The sequence below is a fragment of the Nematolebias whitei genome, chromosome 20 (assembly GCF_014905685.2).
Source record: "Nematolebias whitei isolate Nwh7 chromosome 20, NemWhi1, whole genome shotgun sequence".
NCBI lineage: Eukaryota > Metazoa > Chordata > Actinopteri > Cyprinodontiformes > Rivulidae > Nematolebias > Nematolebias whitei.
Window position 1 is genome coordinate 38,313,127 of NC_056517.1, and position 19,464 is coordinate 38,332,590.

At 40.1% G+C, this 19,464-nt stretch overlaps 1 protein-coding gene across 1 annotated transcript in view; it reads left to right on the plus strand.

Annotated features, from left to right (window-relative positions):
- Positions 1-19,464, plus strand: part of cntnap2a (contactin associated protein 2a) — a 412,697-nt gene that overhangs the window by 383,600 nt on the left and 9,633 nt on the right. Inside the window, exons 21-23 of the mRNA XM_037694005.1 lie at positions 5,524-5,757; positions 6,422-6,555; positions 15,359-15,452. Of these exons, the coding sequence (XP_037549933.1) occupies positions 5,524-5,757; positions 6,422-6,555; positions 15,359-15,452 (462 nt within the window). The remainder of the gene's footprint in view (positions 1-5,523; positions 5,758-6,421; positions 6,556-15,358; positions 15,453-19,464) is intronic.

Below are 19,464 nucleotides of genomic sequence, written 5' to 3' on the forward strand. Positions count from 1 at the left end.
CGAAAGCCAAAAAAGCAGAAGCATCACCTAAAAGTAGCTCAACGCTAAATAAACAAATTACGAAAGGCTACCTAAAAACTAAAAGTAGCAAAAGGCTAGCTGAAACCCAAATGTAACCAAATATTAATCAAAAGCTAAAAGTAACAAAACACAAGCTAAAAGTAAAGCTAAACGAAGTGCCATGCTAGCTAAAAGCCAAAAGTAGTAAATGTTAACTACAATCTAAAAGCAGCATAAGAAGACAGAAATACAGCTGAACCACATTTTAACAAGATTGTTTTGTTTTTTATGTCGGGAAATACTTATTAGCAAAGTCAAATATTTTGAAAAAATTAAATCCATAACACCAGTGGTGATTTTGACTTCTTGTTGGGGGTTCTCAAGCACTCCTAAATTTTAACTCAGCATCCTTGAAAAATAAAGAAACCGACATAAGAATTTTATAAAGAAACTCAGTTCTCAAACTTTAGATTTACCAAAATATATACAGTATATATATATATATTTTTTTTTTACGAGTCTGTTCCACGACACCACCTGTCAATCAATCCAGTAGGCTCATAAGCAACTGACCAATCGGCGACCTCAATTTATCCTAAAGGTAAACGCCCCTTACCTGCCCCTCTATTCACACAAGGAGAGCTGTTGGTCAGGCTACTTCTTGTTGCGCTCTAAAATAGTTATTGAATCAAGTCTTTACATATGTATGTAAACGTAGATGTTTAACAACCCATTAAAATTCACCAGAATGCAAAAAATGGCTTCTACTTTATTCAAAGTTTTCTGAAGGAGGAGCCCTAAACAACCCCACCAGTGTGTCCCCCACCACATTATAAATGTTTCTGACGGCAATGGCCACCGCGTAGTTCAAGAGCCATTGTCAGCACTGGGGGCTAAGCACCCCTAAAGGGCAGCTTCTAGAATCGCCCCTGCATAGCACCCATCTCCTGAATGCAATGAACATTTTGATTTTTGAATGATACAATAAGAGCAAAATATGCAGAAAAATTAGAGCCCAAAAAAATAAAAAAGTTGGGGAAAATTAACAAGAAATGGTGTAAGTGCCGAGTCAGCATTCACAAAATAAAGGATTAAATAAAAGTGACTTGTGGAGAGCTTTGAGCTTTTGAAGAGCTCTGTCTGTACATATTTCTAAAACACCATGTTTGTTTCACAGGGATTCATTAGATTATTAAAGTTCTTCCCAGAACAAGTTCTCGTAAAATCCTCGGGGGAGACGAGCGGCACTGTTGTCAGAGGCGTTCTGCCACCTCCCAGTCGGAGAGCTGATCTCCGACACATGAATTAATTTGTTTCCTAAAGTCGAATGCTGTTTTTCCCCTGCACACTTGGGGGGTGGGGGGGTGACAAGATGACAGAACAGCAGTGTGTGTCTTTGTGTTGGTGTGTTGTGCTGAGAAATGCCACCATAAGACACGAAAAGACCTCCTTTGGTTTCTGTCACAACCAATCAAGTAGTTCAAGACTTAAAGAATAAGGATTAGTCTTCTGTATGTGTGAGAGTGATGGGTCTGTGTTTGTATGGGTGGGGGGGGAGTCAGGAAAGGGAGAGAGCGCCCCCTACAGTCTGTTTGTTCTCATGCAGGACATGGAACTCATCATTTCCCTTTAATGCATTTTTAACATTTCTCCTCCGTACGTTTGTCTCTGTCATTCTTGTCATTTTTTTTTCTTTTGTGCCTTTTTCCTCCTGCTCTCCCTCCTTCATCCCCCTTTTCCCTCCCTGTGAGGGGAAAAATGCACCAAGTCATCCATAATTGCACGGTGCATTTCCATTGTATCCATACAGGCTGCCCGGGGGACCCTCCGCCGGTGTTGTTATTCGCTCTCGTTCCTTGGCGTTGCTGCCCTCGGGGGTCACACGTGGACGCGCGTAAATGAACTCGTGCACAAGCGTCGCACGTTCGTATTAGTTGTGAAAAAAACGTGCTTTATCATTCTTTTTCATGTTTACAGAATATGTGTTGCCCCTGCAGCTTGGGGCCTGACTCTCCTCTGGGCAAACATGGAGGCAGGTTGCACGTCGGCTTTCAAGAAAATGCTCGTCTTTGGGGTCTAAAGACATCAGCAGGCGTGAGAGCACTTCCACAAGCTCTCGCTAACCTCCTGAGTGGCAGACGGCCAAATGGACACCCGAACATTGCAGCAGATATGAAGCACCAATGCAGATTTGCTCCAAACAATCTTCAATGTCTTTATATTTTGCTCCCATAAAAAACAGACTTTTTTGTAATTTTTCTAAAGTGGTACTTCTTACTGGTTCTTTAGTCTTTCTGGAGCTCTTTCTGTGCACTTTGGCTGCTTTTGCACTCATTGTTCAGTCATTGTACCGGATCATGACAGTGTGCATTTTAAAATGGAGACAGAGCTGAAAAGGCCTAAATAAATATAAAACCCAGTTCATACAGGAAAGACCTGAAAGTTGCACCACGTTTATGTTGATTATGTCAAATTTCCAGCTAATAGCTATTTAGGAATCACTTTGTTGGCTCTAAAACACAGTTTTTATGTATAAAATATGGGTTCTTTGTAGGGCTGCACGATATTATCGGCATGGTATTGTTATCGGCTGATATAAGCGATAAAGTTAAATATTGGACATTGGTCATTCCATCAAAATAACTCACCGATATAAAAGGCGGGGGTTTTTTATATATTTATAAAGTGTTACATCATTTTCAGCCCCCGTTTTTGGCTCCTGTATTTGGTAGCAGGCCAAATGGACAAAGATCATGCAGAATAATGTGGTATTTTAATTCCACAGCAGAGAAAGCCATGTAGTCTCTGTAAGTAGATAAGGAAAAATATCGGTATTGGTATCGGTTATCGGCCATATAACTTTTAACATATCGGCATATCGGATATCGGCCAAAAATCCAATATTGTGCATCCCTAGTTTTTTGGTATTTTAATGTTTAGATACAGAAGAGGGAATGAACTTTGTCTTTGTGACTGACCTCTGGTATCAAACTGCCTATTTTTTTAATTGATTTATTGCTACTGTAAATTGTATCGACATAACAGGTTTATCCCTTGAGTTTTGGAGCCGTTTTATGTCTGAATGCTTCATAAGTCAGAGTGTTTCATCCAAAAAAGTACCGGTGCTCTAAAAAGGAGTGAAAAGCAGTCAAAGTTAAAAAAATAAAAGACTGGAGAGCCACTCTTCATCAACACTACAAAAAATTACTAAAAAAGTCTGCCCCCTTCAAAATAAACGGCTTAAGACTTTTGCACCACACGTTACAGAACAATAAACTCAGAGGCGTGCAAGCAGAGACGGTTAATTTTCTGTGCTGTGTCTCAGTGCCACATGTGCTGTTCCTGTCAAAATAAAAGCATGGCGCTGTTAAGGAAATGCTGTTTAACCTGATCATAGGTTCATCCTGGAGAGCTGTCAATCAGGCTGTAAACATTAAAAGTATATTTTAAAAAACAAAGCAAGAAATAGACTAAAAGCACTTTGCCGAGTGAATACAAAAGAGCTGATGAAACGCGTTCCTCCAGACTTGTGATGCATCTGAAGTGCAGGCGAGGTTTTGCCTGTAAGGATATATCAGCCGAAGAACTTGCCCATTTTCTATTAATAAGGCTTCTATTAAATTTAAGTAATGTAGCATGAAGAATTTATCAGTCCGGGTCTGGTGGGAGACAACGGTGCAGTGAAGCTTTCTGAAAGTTATATGAACGTGTTCAGTTGCACTTCTGTGTTTATCAGGGCCAAGGCAAACATGTCGGAGGCATCCTGGCCTTTAGCTTTCACTTTAGCTGTTCGCACCTTTCCTTCTTTTCAGCACACATGAACGCGTGGACGAGGAACAGAACCGACGCCGGTTGTAGAAAAATGAGGTTTCTTCTTGTCACCGTTTGATTATGAGATTCAATAAGCCCCCTGGAGTGGCTGAAATATGCCATTAGGTTTGTTAATGTTCTGGTAAATGGAGTACTGTTCAGCTTCAGCAGCAATTTAACACCCACTTTACTGCACCTTCTGATGTGATGCTGCTGACTCCCCTCAGGATAAATATTAAAATATTACATTTACCCAGTTGCATCTTTGCCTATATGAGTTTACGACTCACTCCCTGTGGTACGGTTATGATGCAAGGTGCCTTTCTTTCTTTAATGGTCCGAACGATGAGTCAGCACTCACTCATGTTTGTTTATTTTATTGTGGGGAGGGGGGGCACATTCCTTCTGCTACTTCTATTTTAGCCATTCATTTATCAATTATTATTATTCAGGGTTTGGGTGCCCTGGCAGCTGAAATATTTATTTTACTTTTAATTTTTGTTCGGCTACTTTGAGCTGTTAGCTACATTTCTGCAAGCCTTTTAATGCTTTTAGCTACTATCTAGACATTTGCTATTCTTATGTTTTTGCTGAAATTTTACTCATAATGACTTAGCTTTTAGCTTCTGTTTTGCTGCTTTTAGTTTTAGGTTAATGTTTTGCTAATTTTGGCTTTAACTAACCTTTTAGTTTTTTTGTCATTTTTATGGACCTTTGGCTACTTTTAGCTTCTAGCAAGCCTTTTGCTGCTTTTAGTTTTTAATTAGCGTTTTAATACTTTTAGCTTTTAGTTAACTAACCTTTTTGTTTTTAAACATTTTTATGGACCTTTGGCTACTTTTAGCTTCTAGCTAGCCTTTTGCTGCTTTTAGTTTTTAATTAGCGTTTTACTACTTTTAGCTTTTAGTTAACTAACCTTTTTGTTTTTTAGTCATTTTTATGGACCTTTGGCTACTTTTAGCTTCTAGCTAGCCTTTTGCTGCTTTTAGTTTTTAGTTAGCGTTTTAATACTTTTAGCTTCTAGCTAGCCTTTTGATGCTTTTAGATATCCATACTGCTTTTTTAAGCTTTTGAGAGGGAGTGGTGGTGCAGAGGTTAGAGAAGGTGGGCCTGTGATAGAAAGGTCGCCGGTTCAACTCTCCAGACCAACAACATCATAATGTGGGTGCGATAGATGAAACCTGCCTCCACCCTCATTTGCCCCACTTTGTGCCCTTGAGCAAGGCCCTGATCCCCCACCATCTGCTCCCCCGGGTGTCGTAGACAGCAGCTCTCTGCTCCACACAGAGGGCTGTGGTAGCTCGGTGGTCAGTGGTTGCGGCAGGAAGGACATCCGGCATTAAAAAAACAAATGAACAAATAAATTCCCAAGTCTTCGTGAGAGTTACACTGTGGAAGACGGAAGCAGCCAAAAGAAGAAAAGAAAGAAAAGCTTTTAGCATTTTGCTAATTTTGGCTTTTAGATATTGTTTTGTTTCTTTCGGTGTTGAGCCAGTGTGTGGCACCTTTTTATTATTTGATAGTGTTTAGTACTTTAAGCTTTAAAAAAAACTTTTGTAGCTAAATTCAGCCATCATTCACACAGAAAATCATTTTCTCTTGTTCTTTTTGTGCCTTGCAGTATTTTCTAAGCACATGCAGGTGCTGTATCTGTGTGCACCTCTGCCGTACAGTATGTGTGTAATTTTTACATTTTCGTCCCATCTTTCCCAGACGTTGGGGGTTTCTTTGAGGCTGGAACAATGGTCAAATACAACTTCATGCCTGAACCACTTCCAGGGGCCAGTAAGGACACGAAAGTCTTGACGCAACAGCTGATGCCCAACGAGGTGAATCTGACCAAGGAGGAAGTGGCGTTCAGCTTTAGCACATCCAGTGCTCCGGCCATTCTCATGTATGTGAGCTCCAAGACCCAGGACTACCTGGCTGTGGTGTTAGGACACAAAGGTAGGAGCCACAGATGCAGGATCTCCCTTACCGTACTTGCCACCGTACACGTCGCACCACTGTATAAGTCGCATCAATCCAAATATGTCTAATAAAGTGGAAAAAACATAAATACATAGTTTTGCCGTATAAGTATTATTCTGCCGGGGCGGGGAAATGCAGCTGGTTTGACATTTGCTCCAGGAGTTCCAGAGTGAGACGAAGGTGGCTTGGTATGGCAAGCCACCTGTCTCACTAATAGCCACTTTTACTTATTAATGAGACTCTTGGCTTGCCATATTTGTCTAGAGCCCTCTAGTGGCTGAAAATGGTAGTGTTCAATAAGTTCCATGTCAGAATGAATGAAATCATCAAATCTCTGACAAAATTTGGTTTATAAATATGGTCAAAAACAAACACATTGCTTCACTGTATAAGTCAAAGGCGTGCTAATTTATGCAAAAAGATGTGATTTATACAGCAAAACATTACGGTAGTAAAGTGCGAACGAGCCTTTTATCACTTCCCGAGCAGCTGACACGATGACAGAAACAAAGCAGTAAAAATGGACCGTTCCGTCGAGCCTTTTCACGATCGATGCTCACAGTAAAACACTGCAACACAAAATCAAACAGCCAGCTTCACTCATGGCCTTAAATACAGTCCACTTCCTGTGTCTCTGCAGGTTCCCTGCAGGTTCGATACAACCTGGGTGGTCTGAAGGAGCCGTTTGCTATAGATGTGGACCAACGGGACCTGGCTAACGGCCAGCCACACAGCATTAACATGTCCCGTCACAACAGGAGCGTCACCGTCCAGGTACAACGCATCTGAACTCTGCTGCACAAACTTTAAGCTTTCTGTCAGATTCAGAGCAAGGAGCGTCCGTTTCAGCCCCTACCTGTACAAGGCCTGCCGTACAGGCTGAAAACACCAACACACACTCTGCGCACTATCTCACACACCCAGCCACTCTTAAATTGATTGTTCAGTACATGAGAGTGTCCTGTTCTCTCCTCAACTTGTCCTTCTCCACTTTTAATCTACTTCCAGTGAACAACCTAAGTATAGTAGCAGAGAACGCATCGATCTGTGTGTTTACAGGAGAGCTGCTGTGCGACTGTAACTGCTTCAGTGCTGCTTTATGCACTGATTGAGTGTGTGTGTGTGTGAGTGTGTGTGTCTGTGTGTTTGAGTTGTGTTTGCTCAGCTTATTGGAGATGAAGCTGAAAGCTGTCAGCCGTCGTTTCCATCCATCTTCAACAACAACCGGTGTGTTGAGGTCAAAACTCCTAGTCAGGCGTTCAAAATGTACTTTATCGTTTATTGTTTGGGGTTTTTGTTGTTGTTTTGTTGCATGTAATTTGTGTATTTGCCTTGTTGTGTCATCTAAACTCTCCCTTTTCCAATCAAGAGCTCTTGCATTGATAGGTCTTATTTGTTTGAAGATCAAAGACTCATTAAAAAAGCTGAAACGGCATAATCTGTTGCTTTTTTAGCCATTTATATATAAAAAAAATCAGCTCATACAGGAGATGTGACTTTTGTTTTTCTTATTTTTTGCACTTTTCAAAGTATTTACCTTCATTTCCTGATATTTTCAGTATAAAAATCCATCTAGATCTCCAATTCCTTCAAAATAATTCTCTTTGAAATCAAACTTGTTTTGTCTTTTTCTGCTACTATTAACTTTTAGCTACTATTCTAATTATGGTAGTTTTTAGCTCATTTTGCCACAATTTTGCTATTTTTAATCACCTTTTGTTACTTTTAGCTTCTATTTTGCTGCTTTTAGTACTTTGCACCTTTTGCAACTTTTATCTTGTGTTGCTACATGTAGCTAGCATTTTGCTATTTTTAGCTTTTAACTAGCCATTTGCCACGTTTAGCTTTTAATTAGCATGTTTCTATTTAAACCTTTAGCTTTTGTGAAGATCAGTGCAGTACTCTTCAGATTCTGGTTTATTTTTGTGCATTTTGAATTTGATGTTGTTTCATTTGTAACATTTTTATTTGAGGTTTTGTGGTGGAGACGTGAAATTTGAACTTTGAACTTTTCAAAAGTTGCAGCGGGGGGTTGCTGGTGGCCCACTTTCCCCTTCTGGGTTCTTGTTCAGTCAGGTCTTTATGACATGTTGTGTTTTTGTGGAGGTTTTAACAGAAAACCTGATCAGGACGAGTCATTTCGTTAGTGGTTGATTTTATTGTAGATGCATAAAGTTTCATTTTGTTCCTCGTGTGCTCCCCTCTAGTGCTTTCCTGAGGTCTTGTAAAAGCTGTTGAGTCTGAGGAATGATCATGATTAATGTTTCTTGAGGGGGACAAAACCTGGCTTAGTTTGGCTTTACTTATGGAAAGGGAGAAATTGTCATCCCACTCTTCTGGTCTCGTTGTTTTTATTGGAACCTCTGACTTCAGGGAGCTTTCTGAGAATTTGTCAGGATGGAGGTTCCTGCATTTTTTATTTATTTTTTTTTATCCTGCAAAAGGACAAATTACTCATCATGTTTGAAGGATGTTTAAAATCATTCATTTACAGTAAAATATGTGTTTAAGAGGGTGTGAATGACACCATTTAATGGAAAACATGCAAGCACGGGGCTTTGAAGTTAATGGCTCATTTTACCATAGTGTGAAAAAAAGTTGGTTTATATAATTTTAAAACACAATTATGATTTTTATAAGCATGATTTCAGTTGTCAGAATGTTTTTCTTCATCTTAAAAGGATTAATTAATCATGCAAACATGTAATCCTTGCATTCCTCGGTCCTCTGATCTCCGTGTATCCCTACATGTGCACACTTTCCCAGAATTTCATCACCTACTCATGAAGTGCAATAAAAAGTTCAGATAAAAATAAACCAACAAGTCAGCTAAAATGACCAGACCCCTCAAAATAACACAAATATTACTGCATTTTATTAGCATCTTAAATCAATTTGGATTACGAATCACTAAAATATACAAGTAGTTAAGAAGTTGACCTGCGTTATAACTATTAGACCTCACAGTACTCTGAAACATTAAAGAGGAGACGAGCAGAGGGGGCAAAGACCAGAAAGCATCGGTGAAAGATTTAAGGGGGAAAGGATCAAGTTTAGAGATACGGCATTAACAGAAGAGCTGCAAGGTGTATAAAAAGTTAACTCTGAGTAGAACTTTTGATATAATTTCTGTATCTGCCTCGTGGGGCTTTTCAAGGTGTAGACATGTGAGTAATATCCTGATGTAAACAGACCCCAGCAGGCATCCATAACGCAGAGAGATGCTGTTTGATGAGCTCCACGCTGACTCCAGCGCTCAGAGATCAGATCGACATGACGGACATGAAGCCTGACTGGACAACCCTGTGAGCCAGTTATTCTAAAACACACTCCATAGAAACACCTGAGCGTAAAAAAGTATTTTAATATGCAGTTTGCTGCAGGTAAGAATGCTTTAGTGTTCATTTTCCAGAGGCAGAAGAAGAGGTCTTGATAGCAAAATGTAAAAAAAGCCTGCAACGTGCCTGGACCTGCACTTTTACACTGTAACACCAGTTAGATTGAAACTACACATGAGTTAACATTTATACTGAACAAAACTATAAACGCAACTGTTTTGTTTTCGCTCCATTTCTCACGAGCTGAACTCAAAGATCTGAGACTTCTTCTGTGAAGACCTTTTTCTATCAAATGTTCGCAGTTTTGTGTAAACGTGTTAGTGAGCACGAGATAATCCACCCACCTCATATCAAGATGACGATTAGACAGCTTGATTATGTGTGCCTGGGGATGACCACAATAAAAGGCCACTCTAAATGTGCAGTTTTATCTCAGCACAATGCCACAGATGTTACAAGTTTTGATGGGGAGTGTATTGACATGCTGCAGGAAGTCCACCAGTCGCTCATTGAATATTCGTTTCTCTATCATGAGCCGTCGCCAAAAGGCCTTTCAGCGTTTTTGTCAGTATCCAACCGGTCTCACAACTGCAGAGCATGTGTAACCACACCAGCCCAGGACCTCCACATCCAGCATAGTCACCGCAAAGATCGTCTGAGCCCATCCAGCTGGGCAGCTGCTGCAGCAGTCGGTTTGCAGAACCAAAGAAGTTCTGCACGAACTGGCAGAAACGTCTCGGTGAAGCTCATCTGCTGCTCGTTGACCTCATCTCCACCTGACTGCAGTTTGTCGTCGTAACCGACTTGTGTGGAGAAATTCTCCCAGTCAGTGACGTATGGCACGTTGGAGAGGATTCATCCCATATGTCCACCATGCAGGGCAGACAGACTGCATGTTTGGTGTCGTGTGGATGAATGAACGAGATCCTGAGGCCCACAGTTGATCCATCCACGACCATCACCTCAGGTTGCAGCATCATGTTGCAAGGATCTGTTCACAATCCCTGGAGCTGAAAACACCCCAGTTCTTGCATGGCCAGCATAATCCCCGGACATGTTTGGGCTGCTCTGGACTGGTGTGTACGACAGCACGTTCCAGTTCCCGACAACATCCAGAAACTTTGCGCAGCCACTGAGGAGTGGACCAACATCCAACAACCAGATCAACTCTGATGACGATGTGTTGCACTGCATGAGACCAACGGTGGTCACATCAGATACTGACTGGTTTTATGCACTGGCCTTTTATTGTGGTCAGCCTCAGACTCACCTGTGATCAGCATCTTGATCTGCCACACCTGTGAGGTGGATGGATTATCGTGTGAAAGCAGAAGTGCTCACTATACACAAATTTATGAACAATGTTTGAGAGAAGAAGTCCTCATGTGTCCACACAAGAAGTCTTTGATCTCATGAACAATGGAGCAAAAACAAAAGTGTTGCGTTTAAAATTTTCTTCAGTGTAAATGAGCAACAAAATCTAGAGGCATGCATTTGAACAACATCCCTATAAAAATCTAAAATAAAGTAAAAAAATATGAAGATTTGCTCATTTTGAATCCTGACGTGTGCTTTTTATATTAAATAGAATGAACTTGAACAGGTTTGTTGAAGAATCTCACTTCCTGAGTAGAAGAAATAAATCCCAGGCTGCAGCAGTCAACAGGAATATCTTCAAAACTGCTACTCCTCGTTCATGGTCACCGTACTTTTGTTGCCTTCTGTTGTTTTTAATCGTTTTTATGTCTCCTGTGTGTTTTATGTGATCCACGTGAGAAAGGTAATTTAGCTGTACATGCTGCTGTGACAGTGAAGGCAGAGAAACATTCAGACAGGTAAATGTTGCAGGTAGAGACAAGAAGGGGGGCCAGGAAGTGAAAAAGTATTTAATGTTCCTGCAGCCCGTCTTCAAGCTTTTATTAGGTGCGTGTCAACTCGAATACCAGCTGAAGTGAGCACACGTTCAGGCAGAGAGCACCAACCGAAGCAAATGTTCGGGTTCTCCGAGCGGTCCGCGAGGTCTCGTTAGGCCAGCTCACTATCAAAGGCCCACCGAGCCCTGAAGAAATGAGTTCCATCTCAGCATCTCTGGGATGAAAGTGAAGACTCCCTTCAGGCAGCAGACTTCTCATCTGTGAACCCCCTCCCCTTCGTTCTCACACCAGTGACATCACATCAGCTTTAACCGTGACAACCGTTCATTTTTGCAGTCTAACCCCTTTTTATTTCGTTCTGTTTTAGCTGTTCTTATATTAAAATGTTCAGCTCATTCCTTGGATGGGTGCTATGATGTCACATTTATCTTGGGATATGTGTCAACTAAGAAAAAGCTTTGTCTATCGCTGACTGAATTACGGTGAAATAGATCCCTCCCTTTAATAACGTCCTTATTGTCTAATTGCTTCGTTGATATTAGCTTTATGCAACATGAGAGGCCTTAAAGGAGAGGAGTGTTTCTTAAACGATGCTGTGAGAAGGATCCCAGTAATTAAGGCTGTAATTGACAGAGCTCAGTAAAACCTCGTTTCTCCTGCTCGTCTTCCTCGGCAGACCTTGATGGGAGGTTTCGAGATTCGAGCCAGCCCTCCGCGGCTGCGCAGCCAATTTGTTTTCCCAGATAAAAGTAAATAAGCCGAGCGCAGTTTAATTGTGCCCCATTATCCCACCCTGCAGCCACGGAGGAAGACAAAACCCAGACTGGCTTCCGGCAGGAGTCAGATGTGTTGCAGGAAAAAGGTTGTGGCTGCAAAGAATCTTCTGCACGGATTCAACCTGTAAACAACGACGACGTGCTCACGTGTGTCCCGGACCTTTGGTGAGGATCCAGCTCCGCTCGCAGCGTCTCCGAACAAATTTCCAGCTAAAGCTCTGAAGCCATTGTTTCCAACCTGCCTGGCTCTGCTTCACTTTTTCTGCAGCCGGCGTCTCCTCTGGGTCCAGAGCTGGGGGAGAGGGGAGCAAGATGATCTTTTATTTCTGCAACGTGCAGAAACCAATTTGTGGGGTTGAAATTATTCCCGTCAACAGCTGCAGCCTTCAAGCTAATTAGAACCTTCATTGGTACAGCAATAACAAGTTAATTATGTTGCAGGGATATTAAAGTCGTGTATTCCCTCTCTTCGTCACTTTCTACACTCTGAGACTCCGCTGCTTCGTTCCAACGCAGAAACACAAACTCTATTATCTGCGATGGTTTTCTCGTTGCAGAACATTCCAGTTTCTGTTCAGCTGTTGCTGGAAAGTTTCTGTTGACATCAATACGTTTGTTTCATGTGCGCACGTCGCTGCAGCTCGTTGAGGAAGGACGTCTCGGTGATGGAGCACCTCGTTTTAAAAAGTGGTTCAGACAAAAGCAAATCACAGCGAGAGAAAATGCATTTTCTGCGAACAACGACGTGTGAACGCTCATTGCTCAAGAAGTTGCTGAAGACAGCTGAAATTAAAAAAAAACATGCTGAAGTGTAGCTGAAACGAAAGAACGAGCCTAAGTTAGCAGAAGAAAGCAGAAAAAACACACATTTGCTGAATTAGGGTTGAATAAGGGAACACAAAATTGAGGAAATTAACTTTAAAAAAGGCAGAAATAAGCAAAACAATAGCTGAAAAGTAACTGAAAAGGCAGAAAGAAGCTTAAACTACCAGAAGGAAGTGAAAAGAGCTGAAATGAGGTTTTAAAAAAAAAGGTACAATTGGCTGAAAAAGATAAATTTAGCACAAAATGGCTAAAAAGTAGCTGAAATAGCAGAAAAAGCTGAAAATAGCAGCGAAAAGCTGAAAGGAGCACAACAAGCTAAAATTAGCAGAAAGTTAATTAGGCTGAAAGTAGCAGAAATTACTACAAATCACTTGAATTGATCAGGAAACAGCTGAAATTAGCTATAAATGCTACAAAAAAAGTAGCTGAAAATGTAGAACAAACTTAAATTAGCAGAAGAAAGCAGAAAGAACACGTTTGACGAGTTAGGCTGAAAGAAGCTGAAATGAGCACAAAATTATCTGAAAAAGCTGAAATTAGCACACACAAAAAATACAGCTGAATAGTAGCTAAAAAGGCAGATAGAAGCTTAAACTACCAGAAATGGAGAGAGCGCATTTTTGCTGAATTAGACTGAAAAAAGTTTAATGAGTGCAAAAAAATGTGGAATTAGCTGAAAAGGTAAAACTGGCATAAAAGCATATAAGTAGTAGCTGAAATAACTGAAAATAGTAGAAATAAACTGAAATGAGCATAACAAGCTGAAATAAGCAAAAAATAAGTTAATTAGGCTGAAATTAGCAGAGATTAACATGAAAAACTTGAATTTATCTGAACAGCTAAATTAAGCTAAAAAGTTAACTGAAAAGGTAGAACAAGCTTAAATTAGCAAAGGAAAGCAGAAAGAACACATTTGCCCAATTAGGTTAAAAGAAGCTAAAATGAGAAAAAGCAAAAATAATCTGTAAAAAGCTGAAATGTGCAACAACAACAACAAAAAAACAGCTTAAAAGAAGCTTAAATTATAAGAAGGAAGTGGAGAGCAATTTTTTACTGAATTAGACTGAAAAAAGTATAAATGAGTGCAAAAAATGTGTAATTAGCTAAAAAGGCTAAAATTTGCATAAAAGCAGATAAATAGTAGCTGAAATAACAGAAAAAGCTGAAACTTGTATAAAAATAAGCTAAAAGGAGCATAACAAGATGAAAATAGCAGAAAGAAGTTAGAAGAAGCACAAAAATGTTGTAGTAGCATAAATAATCTGAAAGGAGCACAAAACAGCTGAAAAAAACAGCTAAAATTACCTGAAAACAGTTTAAATTTGCAGCAGGGAGCTGAAAGAAGCTGAAGCAGAACAAAATGTGAAAGGAGCAGTAAAAGATTGTAAACAGCTCTAAAGATATGAAAAATGTAAAATGAGCTCAATTAATTTTCTTTGAGGAAAAAAGTGGCTGAAAAGTCTAAATATTTCAAAAAGCTAAAGTTGCACCAATACCAAAAGTCAAAGCACCCCTCTCCTGAAAGAGCCGAACGTTTTGACATAATTTACTGAAATAGCACAAAAATTGTGGAACAAGAAAGATGCAGAAAAATGCATGGATGACAAATGGATCAGTAGTGTGAATCCTTCACAGAATAAAAACATTTAACTAAAGTTAAAGCAGCCAAACTTACATGTTTTTACTCTCAGCTTGTAACTTCAAACATAAAGATTGTTCAACTTATTACACTTACTGCAGACTTGCACGTCCAAGTCTTCAACAAAAGCCTCGTGTGGTCTGTTTGCACTCAGAGCATGTGTTGGGAATGAGTCTCAGCTACTACCACACCAATTTATAGCTCAATGTAAAACTGACAGAGGTGTAGCCCTTTCTGTGTTTGCTAAGATTCGCTCTGACAGCCTTCTATAAAATGCATGAAGGTTGTTAAGTATAATGTTGCAGCATTTTCTGTTGGTGTCTAATATTACCACAGATGTCAGGGCACGTGCATCAAATTACATTTTCTGCACGTTTTGTAAAAAAAACCAAGAGTTTGTTGGGAGGAAACATGGCTCTGAACGTATAGAAATCTGTAATCACGTGCTCTAAAGCCATCAGAGCATCTGTGAGATGTTTTGGAGCTACGCCGTTTTTTTTAAAACCCTGAATGTGTTTTTAAAGACGAGGACGTCGGTCTTCCCTGCAGCAAGATTTTAGAGCCTTTCTGAATCAAAGCCAAGGTAATTAGAGGCTGCTTGTGCTTGTGGGCTCAGCGTCTTGCCTAACTCATGTACTTTATGTTTTTGTGTTTGTTTTTCCTTGGATTACTTCCCCGTGTCAGATCGAGGAGCTTCCATCCTTCTGGTGGCTTCTGCTTTGCTCATTAGAACCTGTCGGTCTGTCTCCACCTCAAATTAGATTTATCAGTATCACCAACGTTTTGGCACGGAGATGCAAAGATTTGAAAATTTCCAGTCCAGTAGTTCATATTTTACTCACAGGCAAACAGGCATACACAAACATGTACAAAAACACTACCTTTAGTCTTTAGGCTGCAGGAAATAAAAATGTTAAATCATGTATTTTATGCTGCCTTGAGGAGATGTCGTGGCCTTTCTCAACCACAAGAGGGCGCCAGTGAGCTGTTTTCAACTTGACTCACTCATCTCATGCACTCTGTTTAATCTCTTGGTTTCTGTGCTTTAAAAAGGGATGTACTTTTAGTTTTTTAGCCTTGTTGCAATGCAGATCATCCTCCAAACATCTCCCTGTCTGGTTCCAGTTGGATCACTACCCTGCAGTGAGCTACAGCCTCCCAGACGCCTCAGACACACAGTTCAACCTGGTCAAGACGCTGTTCTTGGGAAAAGTTTTTGGTGAGTGTGGCACCACTTTATGAGACGACTCTTTTTTTTAACCTATATTCAGAGCCATCCTTCCTTACTTGCAGATTTTTTTAAATGAAGTGAACTTTCTTTTTATTATTTGAATTATGCGCTTCTGATTGTTTGACTTGTTTCTATTTTAATCCTTTCATACAAATAACAAACTGCCCTTCTAATTTTTTCAGCATTTAGGATATATGATAGTCAATAGTAATAATGATCAACAAAGCATTGATTAAAACACAAAAAGAAAGAAGAACTACTCAAACACCAACGCTTGACTGTTAAACTGAGGCTGCGCTTCACAGTTTGTCCACTAGAGGGCGCCAGAGGAACATCTGTCTCAAGACAGTGGGTGATAAATTTAACTTTTTAGGATACTCGTTTATTTTAGATACTTAACTAAATGTTTCTGTTTTTGATCCAGGTTATGTTTGTACGATAACCCGCTAAATAAATTTATATTTTTCCTTTTTAGCTGCTTTTTTTGTTTGTTTGTTTGTTTGTTTATACAGTAAGTGTTCATCTTCATTCCTCTTAGAAATCTGTTACAGCTGAACAAAATGTGGTTAACATCAATACAAAGCAGGAAAACCAGAATAAAAATAAAGTGGGAAGTTTTAGCTTTGTGGCAAGCAGTGTTAGCATACTTTATGTTTAATAATGAGAGATAAGGTTACGAAAAATCAGATCATTTTTATTTCTGTTTGAACCAGAAACACAAGAGGCTGTCAGCTGTCAGGTTCTTTATTTCTAGAAGAAAGAGAGGCTGTGCTTGGTACCACACACACACACACACACACACACACTTTGATCACAGCGACATCTCCTCCGTCCTCTCACGGTCGGGTTGTGAAGCAGAATCAGATGTTTTGGTCGAACAATGGAACATAAAAAAATTAAAAGTTGTGCTGTTCTTCCTGCACTCACACTGAAATCAATTTAAAGCGTTCATCTCGACTGTGGCCTCAAAGACGTTTGTCAGCTGTACGTGGTTAAAGTATTTGTTAGATTACTACAATCATTACATGTTATGGAGCAACATTTATAGATCAAAGTTAAAAAGTATTAATAAAATGGTATAAAAAGTTCATTTGTGAAGGTTTTTTTGGGGTCAGACGTGGAGAAGTTTGGAAACCACTGATGTGGGTCGTACTGCTAATCCCTCAGGAAACCAAAACAATTAAAACCTTAACGTAATCTAGTTTTTATTAAAGCAAATACACAAACATTAGAACGACCAAGGATTATTAAAGGTACTTTAGTTTACAGAAATATTTCCCCTTTTTTACGCTTTTCATTGGTTAGTGATGACAGATGCAATGTTTGGCCAACAGAGGGGATTTATGCAAAAACATGAAAAGGATCAAAAATTAAAATTCGAGGTTTTGACCCGACAACCTTTGACCACCAGGTTAGGATTATGGGTTAAAGCAGGAATGGTTAAAAAGTGTTTCTGCCAGTTTTCTTCAGACAGTTGGTTTAAGTTTTGTCTTCCTCCTGTAAGAGTTTGCATGTGACGGTAACTGTATCCTTCATCGACGGCTCTGGGTGTTTCAGTTTGCACGGACAGGAAGCAACGTTTTGAGTTTCCTTCAGCTGATCTGTGACTACAGGCTCATGCACTGCACACGCAAACCAAACGTCTGTCTCGTGGTTTCCTTCTTTGTACAAACATTAAAGCAAAAGTCAGGTTGTCGTCAGGTAAAGTCTGATAAAATACATCAAAACAGGCGGAAATTCAAATGTCTCTTGTTTTCTATATTTCACTCCTCTGCTCATGTTCTCCTCCTCTCTTTGGGTTTTGCTACTTTTGCTATTTTGTTTGAGAATTTTCTATTTCCAACACTTTGATCAGAAATGTATCTTTGGATCTTAAAGCAGAACAAAAGTGCTTTAATTCTAAAGCACTTTTAACCAAAGTGCTTCACAAACAGGAAGTCAGCAACAAAATAAAAGAAAGGTCAAACGTTAAAAACACACGGATGATGAAACAGGCTAAGAAACAATAAAACAAGTTCAGAGGTTCAGGTGGAACTCAAACCAGACGAGTTAAAAGTCAGAACAGGAAGTGACTTTGTAGACTGGATTTAAAAGGCTCTGCAGAACCAGTATCAATGGAACCAGTATCAATGGGCAGAGTGGTCCAGAGTCTGGGGGGCTGCCACAGCAAAAGCCCAATCCCACCTGCATTTTAATTTTGCCCTCGCCTGCGCTAAAAGCATCCGACTGGAGGATCTCAGTGTTCTGTTAGGATTATAAAAATGCAAAGGTCCAGTAAGTAACTGGTGCAGAACCATTTAAAACTTTAAAAGTCTATAAAAGAATCTTAAAATCGATATGAAAAGGAGCAGGATGTGGACTGATGTGGTCCTGCCTGTTAAAAGACGCGCAGCAGCGTTCTGGACTAACTGCAGGCGATGGAGAGGCCGTGGTTCTGATCCAATGTATAAAGAGTTGCAGTGGTCCAGTCTGGTGCTGACGAAACCGTGGATGACAGTTTTGAGGTCTTTAAGAGGAATGTAAGATTTTGCTTTGACTATTTGACGTAACTGTTTTAAAAAAAAAAAACCTGAGAATATTTGTTTATCAAGTTTAAAAGAATGAGTCTCGACCACAGAGGAACATGAGGAGCATGAGGACTCAGTTTTAGCACGCCCAAAGTCCGGTTTTCAAATAGGAGAACTTCGGTCTTTTTATCGTTCAGGGTCAGACAGTTCTGATTGAACCAGTCTTTGACTTCATTTAGACGGTTAAAGAGGCTGCAGGGGGCAGAGACGTCAGATTTTAAAGGAAAAAATATTTGGATGTCGTCAGTGTAGCAGTGGAAATGAATGTTGTGCTTTCTAAATATTGATCTCAAAGGCAGCATAAGCAAAACAAAATAGGACCCAAAATGGACCCTTGAGGTACACCACAACAAAAAGGAGCCGAGAAAGAAGAATATTCCCCCATGAAAATGGAAAAGGATGTGTCAGCTAAATAAGATTTGAACCAACAACATGTTCAAGTCTTGATAAAAGGATGATCGACCGTATCAAAGGCTGCACGTATAAGCAAAACAAAATAGGACCCAAAATTGACCCTTGAGGTACACCACGACGAATAGGAGCAGAAGAAGAAGAATACATTCGTATGGAAATGGACCTGTCTGCTAAATAAGATTTGAACCACGGCGCTAAAACTGAGCCTTTAAGACCAACAACAGGTTTGAGTCTTGATAAAAGGATGATCGACCGCATCGAAGGCAGTGCGCATAAGCAAAACAAAGTAGGACCCAAAATTGACCCTTGAGGTACACCACAACAAAAAGGAGCCGAGAAAGAAGAATATTCCCCCATGAAAATGGAAAAGGATGTGTCAGCTAAATAAGATTTGAACCAACATGTTCAAGTCTTGATAAAAGGATGATCGACCGTATCAAAGGCTGCACGTATAAGCAAAACAAAATAGGACCCAAAATTGACCCTTGAGGTACACCACAACGAAAAAGAGCCGAGGAAGAAGAATTATTCCCCTACGGCAATGTAAAAGGACATGTCTGCTAAATAAGATTTGAACCAACATGTTCATGTCGTGATAAAGGGATGATCGACCGTATCAACAGCAGCCGAGGAGTTTCAGGATCAGTTTGCCACAAATCCTGTTCTGGTCTTTGTCACAGATTAATGACGAAGATAAACTGAACATGTAGAGGACAAGAAGCAGGATGTTTGAAACTGTTCAATAAATTCTGGTGTTTTCGTAGAGGACAGCAGCTTTGCACAGCAAGGCTGGTTCTTCCAGCTCGGATCAAGCCCCGAGTCTTTTCTAAAACTTGTTGTGTTTCGGTTCGATCAGTTTTTTCTCCGAGCAGCTTGTCGTCGTGACCTTTGACTCCGGGGCCACGTAGCATCAGACTGTGATGGAGGTCAGACTCGTCACTTTCCAAACATTGAGGCTGAACTGTGTTTTTACCGCCGCTGTAATCCGATGTCCTTTAAAATCTCTTTATGGATCTGGG